Here is a 10751-nt window from a genome sequence, read left to right as displayed (position 1 = left end):
ATTTACGCGCTAGACATTTGACACATAACAGTAGAAATAACACATACAAACGCAACATTACAAACTGGCACCAGCACGCCTTATCTGATACAAGAAAAACAATCACATTATGTGCGGTCTTTAATAAAAACGAATAACATGGCTTACGGGCTCGTCACGGAATTAGACTGTGGCATTTCTTATTCGATAATAAACACCAAAAAGGAAAAGACAGAAGGAACCCAGTGTCATTGTGGTTTGAATGGCGATGGAGGGGGATAGTCCTACAGTCTATTCCTTTTGTGAATTTCACCATAGTGTGTGAAATAAATATTCTGAACATGTTCTCTGCTTATTTTTGCTGGTATAATTTATTTATCCGTTTAGTTCTGGAGATCAGTAATCTTACGACTATTTTAGATGGATGTACAGCACTGTAGCCAGGTTGTGTTAGTTAATATTATTTCATTGTTATTGCACTTCATGTTATTATGGCATTGGGTTGTTAGTGTGTGATCCCATCTGCTGGAATGTGACATGCTGAGTCCTTTGCACTATGCACAGAGGCTATGCACTGTCCCATCTGGAGATTTCCTATGACCACTTATCAACACAATGAGATCTTGATAAGGTGTCTTACTGAGAGCCAGGATGGTGAAGAGGAATATTGATGAGGTAGCAGTTTTTTCCAACAAAAGACATCCAAACACTTTGAAATAAATGAATAAGGTATCATTTGGTGGTCCTGCTTTATTTTCTATTATGCTCATGCCAAATGATCTGGAGAGGACACTTTTTTGACAATTAGAATTATGCTCCTAAACCACATGTAGCAAAAAGAAACTACTCCTTACAGAAGAGTTGAATCTTTACCTTTGTATAGAATATGGTATATTTCCAAATACAGTTGAGTAAGTTATTGAATTAAATTTTTTAAGTTACCTATATTTGGGCAGGGCATTTTTATTACAATATTTTTCATATTACACCTTCTGGTTCAGTCAACAGATTTTATACACAGAGGTACATTTTTTTCCTAATGTATCTCAAAGCAGGTGGATTACAGAAACAGCCAATAATTAGAATTGCCAATTTCATTGTTGATTGTATTTGTTCAGTGTAACATTACCAATATTGTAACTATAACATACAATTGCATTATCACAAGCTGATTTATCAATACGCTGATATTGGTGGCGATATTGTGAAATGATCTGTGTGTCAGGACCAACACCTCTCTCTCTCACCAATGCTGTCGTTGGTTTGTTTGAAGGTGCTGTGATATTGATGAAGGTGCCCGAGAGTTGCTGCACAGCTGTTGAAGGCTCCAAGCTTGGTGCCTGCTTGACCTTGTGTTGTAATTTCCGCCTTTGTTCATGCAGCTCCAATTTCTCTGCCATTTATGAGTTTTCGACACATTCCAACGCAGTTGGATGCAGATCCAATGGACATTGGCTCTAGCCGAACATGATCTATATAATATGTACAGACAGCAACGCCAATAGAAACCTATGGGGAGCACATTACATTACATACATTACAGGCCTTTAGCAGATGCTCTTATCCAGAGAAACATTTCACATAGCACTTACATTGCATCCATTTATTCAGCTGGATATATTGAAGTAGGTTAAGTACCTTGCTCAAGGGTACAACGGCAGTGTCTTAACTCGGAATTGAACCTGTGACCTACGTTATAAGACTAACTCCTTACCCATTATACTACACTGCCGCTCATAGACATAGAGACATATTCGTATATGGACAGGCAGGAGGAGTCAGAATTAGCAAAAACCAATATGGTGTCCAGTGCCTCTATGGGGAACTTTCAGTTTTCCCATAGGCTATAATGGAGAAATTCCTGCCTTTTTATATCAAACTAAGGGGTTTACAGTCATATTTTAAACCCAGTTATACCTGAAATACATAAAAGAATAAGAATCAATGTGTTATTTTACTTGACACGATTCAATAAATTTATAGCCTATTGGTTTTTTGGTTCATTGAACGTCAACATTGGACTCTGGTTTGTCAATATATGAACACATGACTCTGGTTAGTGGAATGCCCACAACTAATGAATAGCTTAAGAATTGCGCATGGATAACAGAACTGTATGGACCACTCAAAAAATGTATCCTCCTCCACTCCAGTACTAACTCCTTTCCTCTGTGCCCCAGAAACTGATCTTTGTATCGTGTCCTCCCTCCCTCCAGTGTCCCAATATTGGAGGAAATGAGAGAAGCAGCATGCCTCCTCTGGTGAAGGATACATTGATGTATGCTACCGCCGACATCTTTTCTCTTCTAGGTGACATCATCATGCTCACACCCACATGGATTGAAAGACCATCTCACAGAATCTGACACAATCCAAACTTTAGAAAGCGGAGATGGCATAATTATTTCCCACTGCAACAATAAATTAATTCATGCATATTCACACACTGAAATAACAGTAGCAGCCTTGCTCATTTGTGTTTAGAATCACGCTCTTTTATCTAACATTCATGTACAATTTGGAAAAATATTTTTCATAATTGGGGACAATGTAATTTTTCTGCAATCTCCGCTTTCTAAAGTTTGGATTGTGTCAGATTTTGTGAAATGGTCTTTCAATCCCTGTGGGTGTGAGCACGATGATGTGAAATAAAAATGTGAAGACTTCAGTGTAGCATACATCAATGTATACTCTGCTGGAGGCCAGCAGCTTTGCTGGTTTCCTCCAATATTGAGACACTGGAGGGAGGCAGGACACAAAAAATTGGTTTCTGGGGCATGGAGGGGAGGAGGTGGTAGCATAGGAAAGGAGGATACATACAAGTATTGGGATGCACCACCTCCTCTCCTTTCATCCACTCCTCTCCTTCCCTCCTTGCCTCAACATAGCCCTGGATTCAGCTACACTCTACAGACACATGCCCGTATGCTCGTGTAAGCATGTACACACACAAAATTGGAATAAAAAAATCTTATCTTCTGTGGGGCTCCGAAAAACATAAGTCCCTTAATTAATTCTATGTGAATATATTTTGAATTTAAATGTAGGCTACTGTCCAAAATAGTATAATAGTATAATTTGTCAAATTCATAGTTTTGAATAGACTTCAATGGGGAAATATGCTTTTTGACACCAGAGGCTTAAAATGCAATACCTCAGTTAACCACTGGAGTTTGCGAGCTTCACAGAGAATGGCAATCCCTGGTCCCCTGCTCCTCCCTCATTCTGCGTTAAGCATCTCGCGAGACCCAAACAAATCGAGGCTGTCGCACGCTCAATAAAGCAATGAACAACTACAGTAAAATACAAGTAATAATACACCATTATGTCATAATGCATCATTTTGCCAAAAATTACTCCTTGACTTTTAAAAAGCATACAATGCCCACATAGCAATGTCTGTTCATATCGTTAGATTTTTACTAACCCATTTTTTAAATTATGGCTGACGAACAATTAAATTCGTCAACCATAATTTACTTTCTTTAAAAAGCGTGTTGTTTTATGGGTGGAAATCCCCTAAATCCCCTGGACTGTACCCCCTGCATGAGTGGTACAGTCAACAACAGGCAAGTCCCTCAACCCGGGAAGTTAGTGAACTATTTTATTGTTTCACTGTTCTGATAAATTGGGTGGACAGAAAATATAATACGTGACATTCCATGGCGTTCTGACTGCATGTTGGCTCGCGGTTTACGACTTAATTTAATATAAGCATTAGATTTTAATCGTGCTTCGTCTCAGTTTCTTAAACTACACAGCGCTGCTGTCCATGTCGCAGAACTAAGGAGTGGATTACTAGAACAGTCTGTTTATTATCGTGTTTGACCGGAAACTGTCACCCACCGCCAGCACAAACGAGCAAACACATCAATGTTCCTTCCAAATGCGAAGTATACATCAAAAGCAAAGCTGGATTAACGACCCTTTTGTCAACGACTTTGAATATTGAGCATAGACACAGTTCGCTATATTAGCCTATAGGCTTTAGTGATATGTGAGTTCTCTGTGTTTTGTATTGTAGGGGTGGGTGGGAATGTGACATTCATTGTTTTTCTCTATGCATCCATTTTGTGTGGATTACAAAAAAAAAAAAATACTGCTTTGCAACGTAAAGCCCTGACTGGCTCTCCCCGCTGTTAACACAATATAATTTAGCTACACGCTGGGAAATATTTGTCCGTTTAGGGCTAAACGCGTATAATGATTTTCGGTCGCCAGGCAGTCCTTTTTCTGTTAGGCTTCCACTTTATGTGTCTATATATCATTGGGGGAAGGGATCTGCTGGGGGAGGGGGCACCATGGGAGAAACTGGGATGTGAATCCGAATAGTAGAGGGAGACACGATAAATCATAGAACATATATATACATTTAAAGCGACAGATTGGTAACTTTCCTCGCCCAGTCTTAGAACTCGCTATCCACTGTGCAGCCGCACGTGTCACTTTGTGAAACGATAAAAATGCACCACTCGCATTCCCTAGGAGGAAAAATACAAGACCGACACCCCCTCTCTCGAAACAAAGGTCAAAGTTCACAGGAAGCTGGGGGGCTGCCATTTTTCCTGCAAACATTTTTAGATGCAAAAGAGACGAGTGTGGTCGTCGCTGAATATATATCATTAATGTTTTGTGACAGTTTTCTGTTTAAAATATTTCACCCTGTTCTCATAGAAACTCATCATTGATGAATGAAGACGAGATGGAAAGGATAGCGGAACAATCGTGGAATTCTTCCTACACCTACCAGGTGAGCAAGCACAGCGCTGAGATGCTACACAACCTCAACGTCCAGAGAAAAGATGGAGGCAGGTTTTGCGATGTGATCTTACGCGTCGGAGAGGAGAGCTTCCCTGCTCACAAGGCGGTGCTAGCGGCTTGTAGTGAATACTTCGAATCGGTATTCAGTTGTCAGGTGGAAGGCGACGGCGAGACGAAGGAGCTGGAGATGCACACCATCAGCCCCAAAGTTTTTAAAGATATTTTGGACTTTGCTTATACCTCAAAAATTGTCGTACGACTGGAATGCTTCCCCGAGCTGATGACAGCGGCAAAGTTTCTTTTGATGCGCTCGGTCATCGAGATCTGTCAGGAAGTAATCAAGCAATCAAACGTACAGATTCTGGTTCCGCCCTCGCGAGGAGACCTTAGTTTGTTCCGTACTGCTGGGGGCAACGAAGTGGGTTATCCATTGCCGTTGGACATGTCGAACGGAGCTGGACTTGTAACTAACGGTCCTGTGTATGGCAGTAATGGACAGACGCACGATGTTGATGGTAGTCATACCAGTGGTCCAGTTTTGTCGAGTGGCAGCTCCCAATCCGCAATGCCCGTGCTGCATACTGTTGATAGGCTACCTGTGACACCAACAGAGCAGACCGGGAATCCATTTCAAGGAGGAGGTACTCCAGGGTCGGGAAACAAGAGAGGCAGAGGACGACCAAAGAAAGTGCCAGCTATGGATCCTTTACTTTTTAACCATAGCGTTCCTAAGGACCTCGGTATTTTCCCATGCGGAATTTGTGGGAAGATATTTACAGAAACAGTGCGTTTGCGAAATCATGAAGCACAGCACGCCGCATCCAGTGGTCTGCACAGCGGCGGAGTCAACAATAGCGGGGACAGCTCGGTTGGTGTGGGAGGCCCAACTCCGTCATCTCATGCCCAGTCAGGACTGCTGGAAAATGGTTTGACTCTGCATAGTGGTGTGGATGCCAGTCGCAAGAGAGAAAGGACGAGACGTCATGTTGGTTGTGACATTTGCGGGAAGGTATTTCGCGACGTGTATCACCTGAATAGACACAAGCTATCTCATTCCGGTGAGAAGCCATATGCTTGTCCTGTTTGTGGCCTGCGGTTTAAGCGCAAGGACAGAATGTCGTACCATGTGCGTTCACACGATGGCTCCGTGGGCAAACCGTACGTCTGTCAAAGCTGCGGGAAGGGCTTCTCCAGGTGAGTTTTGGTGAACAGTATTAACCCAGAGGGTTGGCCAATGCAGCAGAAGTTTGACAGCAATGCTGTTGTTGCTTACAATCTTTACAACAAGACTGGAATAGAATATATTTAACATTTATATTATAATGGTCATACAATTAATTTTTTTTCCTTCAGCATTTAGGCCTATAATATAAAACTATAATACGTAGAACTCTATGTAGCTCTACGTACAAGACTAATAAAACATCGTTCACACGACAAATGTTACCTGACTAGATAACTAGAGCTCCCCATTAACATGTAATTTGGCAGATGGCATATCGGCCATAAAAATAATTGTTTAGAACTAACGCATAGTTTTCTTGCAATTTAATTCATAGTGCTGGAGACATTGAAGTGCAGATTAATTATGCTAGGAAACCAATCATAATACTCATTGAATACAATTTATTATGCTTTAAAATTGGTTTAATTAAGATAGTTGTATAACTTCATGGTGCTGCATTAAATATGGTGTCAATAGGAAGCTAAAAGTTCGATTCTCAGACTATGGCAGAGTTATAAAATTTATAAGCATATTCAAACTGAAAAATGAGGATGAAGAGTGCCATATGTATTTCTGCCCAAAATATGAAAATTGGTCTCTGGAGAAACATTCCAGCAAAGTAAACTAATGATGGTTGAACATACATGCATCATCCCTGACAATATGTGCAAATACACGCATTTTGTTTCTTACAAACTGTTAACCTTGAGAAACCCCCTTGAAAAAATGCAGCATTTATAGTCATTATGTCACCATTAATGTTGGCTAATTTTAGTTCTGGAGGAAGGGTAATGAACATTTTTATGCATGGGAGGTTTAGATGTAATGACAATGTGGTTGTAATTTTCTTAATGATATCTCTTTTGCCAATTATGAATATACAAGCAATTAAAACTCATTCTGTTACCAGAAAGGCAGCAGAGGGACAATGTGACATTTTTATGTTTGGGACAATGATGAATATAAATCTTGTATTGTGAAATACCCCCCCCCCCCCGGTGTTTGGAGAAAACATGAAATATAAAAAGATATGGGGTTTTAATGCTCCTTTTGACAAGGGTTGTTTTCTGTTTTCTGTAATATTTCTGAAAGCACATGTTAAAACATTTTCAGTTCTTTTTATGATTCTTCCAATCAAATGGATGTTTCTTAAGTTCAGCTGGTACCCGTTTTGTGGTGACCACTTGTTTTGAAGTGAACCTGAATCTAAATAACTGCCATCGGATTCAAAATATTTATAATCTTTATTATGAATTACCAAATTCATATGAAAATGAATGTTTTCACTTGACATTAGACTGTTTAATTTTCCAGGCCCCAAACTTTATTAACAGATAAAGCTGGAGTTTGAATGTAAAGGGTCAAGGAGAGCCTGCAGTTCACTCTGCACCACAGCCAACTTGGATAGGACACATTCGCTTGTTATTCTACAAATATATGGATTAGGGGAAATTGGTATATACCTAAGTATTCATTTAAGATAGTTTTAATCCGAACCCTTAAAACTACATCATGAAATTCCAAAATGAAAAACAGACTAAGTAGGCTAGATTTATGCACCTGTTCATTTGTTTTAGACAAGTCTTCTGTTAGGCATATTTTCTCCTCAGGCACATACTCAATTTGTGCATGCGCTTAAATTTGATACTGGGAAGTGTTACCTTGCTAGAGCAATGACAATTCAGAAATTTTAGCTGATGATTATTTTTCACACAACTTTTGCGAATAGTACCGTGGAAGCCTAATTATTATTGCTTCTATGACAAATGCGGCTTTAAGGAAGATCTATTTATTTGTAATGAACATACTTAAAACATAAGTGCCTGACTTTTTTTTTGTAAACCAAAATAAATTGCACACGGGACAGTAATGATTATGGTATAGACAATGCTTTAAATAGACTAAGCTTATATAAATAACATGGTTGGACATATGCCACATTTCTTTAAATGTTGGCTTTTCCTACTGTATAAAACGGGAGTATTTCAATCGCTACATACCTCGTCACACTGTCCATCAGCATTTTACACTTTTTGCTGTCTGCTATATTAGCCACTTCCAGAAGCTGCTGCAAGACCCAGTAGCTGGGGTGCACTGAAAAAAAAGCCTTTCTCCAGCTCATAACGATGTTCATTTTTTAATTTAATTTTTAAAAAATATAAAAGTCTTTTTGAGTTCAATTAAAATCAGGTCTTGGAATGCAATGGATGAATGCAGGGTTTCCCCCAGAAAAGTTGTTAGGCCCGGTGGCAAGTATCTTTTGACAGGGGCCGGCGGCCACTTGTCTTTTTTGACGGGGGCCCGGCGCGGGCCAGTGACAGACTGATGGTAGCATTAAAGTAGGGCCCTATAGTTTCTGTGATAACGGAATGACGGACGGAATCGCGGAATTGAGAATTTAAAAAAGCTATAACACAGATTCCATAGGGCCCTATATTAAGTCAGTGCGAAAAGCCGACTGGAGATTTGAAAATATAACTACGTAATGTGAATGTTGTTATAAATAAGTAATTTATTCAACACACATTTTTTTAAAATCAACAACTATTTACAGCGTAGCAGGGTCTTGAAAAGAACCTGACAACAATGTACAGTCTTGGAATGCTGTGTTTTCAACAACAACAAAAGAAATGAAATGAAATAAAAATAAATATCAAAGTTTTTGCACTCTACAAAAAACTTGAAAAAGTCCTGATTGGCTACTGATTCTTACAGCCTTGGAATGCTGGGCACATTTCAACAACTAAATTAATTAAATAATATCAAGGTTTTTGCACTCTACAAAAAACTTCAAGTCCTGATTGGCTGCTGTGCTAGATCAACCAAGAGATCCAAACTGATCACTTTAGGGTGACCAGACGTCCCCGTTTTCCTGGGACAGCCCCCGTTTTTGGTGGCCTGTCCCCGGAAATGTCCCCGTTTTTAACTGTGCATTAAAAACAGACCGCAAAGTGAAATAATGTTTTACGTGGCAAGAAAGACCGGGCTGCAGAGCCTACCGGTTGTCTCAATCGCGTTGTGCTTGTTTTGGCCAACAGAGGGGCTGCTCGCTATAGCAGCTTCATATCACTCTTCTTCTACTAACTACTTGCTCACCCTAGTTTTAGAGAGAACTGCCATGGAAAACTCAGCCAGAAGCTAGCAAGTGTCAGCTGAATCCATAACATCACCACAAATGTATTTTCAAGACCATAGTTTATTACAGTACAACAGTTACCATGGTCAAAATGTATGAAACCGGAAGTGTCCCCCTTTTTTATTTCATAGATAATAACATTGGATATTTTAATGATATATTGACCACCAAACTGGAAATGTCCCCAGTTTTCATTTCAGAAATATGTTCACCTTACTTTAAGGACTAGGGAAAAATCGGCACTAGGTGCATTCCATTTGCTTATAATTGTGTCCTCTCCTTCATGAGCACTGGAGTCAAAAAAAGACAGGGTCTTTTTTTGACTCCAGTCAAAAGCAAGCAAAGTAGGATTGCTACCATGTTGCATTAAACTATCCAGTCTCGTTTCAGATCAGTGCTCATGAAAGAGAGGACATAAGCTAATGTGTTACTGACTGTTTGGCTAGCTAGCTAAGTTAGCTAAATGACCACGTTGTCGTGCACATCAAAGTCATCAAGCTAACGTTATTAATAAACAAGTGAAGTTGTTATTTCGATGGTGATTAATAAGTCATGTAATGTTACAATATATCGAACGTTACATTCATGCTACTAGTTTAACGTTACCTACACACTGCTTAAGTTAATATAAAAATAATGTACTTATCGATGAGATGAAGTGATAACGCAGTTTGTAACGAGGTTAGTTAGCCTACTAAATAAGAAATGGTGGCTTACTAGGTAACGTTAGCTTGTGATAGTTGGAAGCGTCAAGTGTTGAACGTGACTCTACGCACAATGAGGGTAAAGAACACTGATCTCAGACCTGCTGTTTTCCTATAGTGCGTTCACATTTTAACCAACAGATGTCGCTGGTGAGCTTTCCAACTGAGCTGGCCCTTTGTAACTGTGGTTTAAAAATACATTAAAAAAAAAAAAAAAAAATTCCCTGATGCTTAGGCCTGGCGGGCCGCCAGGCTTGCAGTACACTGGCGGAAACCGTGGAATGCAGTGACATAATTTTAAGTAAACTCAAGCAGAATTAATTACAGATTGCTAGTTGTACACATTAAGTTGCCTAAACTTCTTTTTTTGTTGTTGTAAATTTAAACATGATATTAAACTCAGTTAAACAGGTTACTAGTAGTACCCATATAACTGAGTTAGGTAAACTCATTTTCTTTGTAAAATAAACCAAATCTCACATGCGAATGAGCTCAAATTGAGGTACAGGCTACATCTGTGGTCAATAAATTAAGTTGAATCAGTTTCTATACATGAGGTGCCAAAATGCTTAATTTCAGTCAACTCAATCCAGAAAACTCTCTTAGCAGTGAGAGCAGTGTTTTTATTGAGCACAATGCAAGGGGGTCCTTCCCACACAGCAAACTCTCACATGGTATGAATTCACCCAAAAAACTATTTACACTAGAGCTACTGCTAAGCACACTTTACTACTGTAACACTTAAACATTTTCAACAACTAACAACATCTATTTAGCAGTATCACTCTGGGTCTTGCTGCACTGCATTGAACTGTGAGGAAAATAGGCTGCACTAACTAAAACAGCAGCAGATGTCTTCGTGTTTTTCTTAAGTTGTTCTTCAGGACGAATAATCTTGATTTGGAATGACTAATGACTAATTTTGTTTGAGTTCTTACGTCAAATG

General features: G+C 39.4%; 1 protein-coding gene across 7 annotated transcripts in view; it reads left to right on the top strand.

Annotated features, from left to right (window-relative positions):
• Positions 1–3613: 3613 nt before the first annotated feature.
• Positions 3614–10751, top strand: part of LOC135233785 (POZ-, AT hook-, and zinc finger-containing protein 1-like) — a 62005-nt gene continuing 54867 nt past the window's right edge. For 2 of the 7 annotated variants that reach the window (XM_064297673.1, XM_064297671.1), the window contains exon 1: positions 4274–5934. In XM_064297673.1, coding sequence (XP_064153743.1) covers positions 4667–5934 — 1268 coding nt within the window. In that variant the 5' untranslated portion in view covers positions 4274–4666. Of the gene's footprint in view, positions 3977–4273; positions 5935–10751 lie in introns of those variants that run through there. The other 5 variants (XM_064297667.1, XM_064297672.1, XM_064297668.1 and 2 more) reach the window with 4 other exon arrangements.

The sequence above is a fragment of the Anguilla rostrata genome, chromosome 10 (assembly GCF_018555375.3).
Source record: "Anguilla rostrata isolate EN2019 chromosome 10, ASM1855537v3, whole genome shotgun sequence".
NCBI classification, from domain to species: Eukaryota; Metazoa; Chordata; class Actinopteri; order Anguilliformes; family Anguillidae; genus Anguilla; species Anguilla rostrata.
This window is presented reverse-complemented; position numbering and strand designations above follow the sequence as displayed.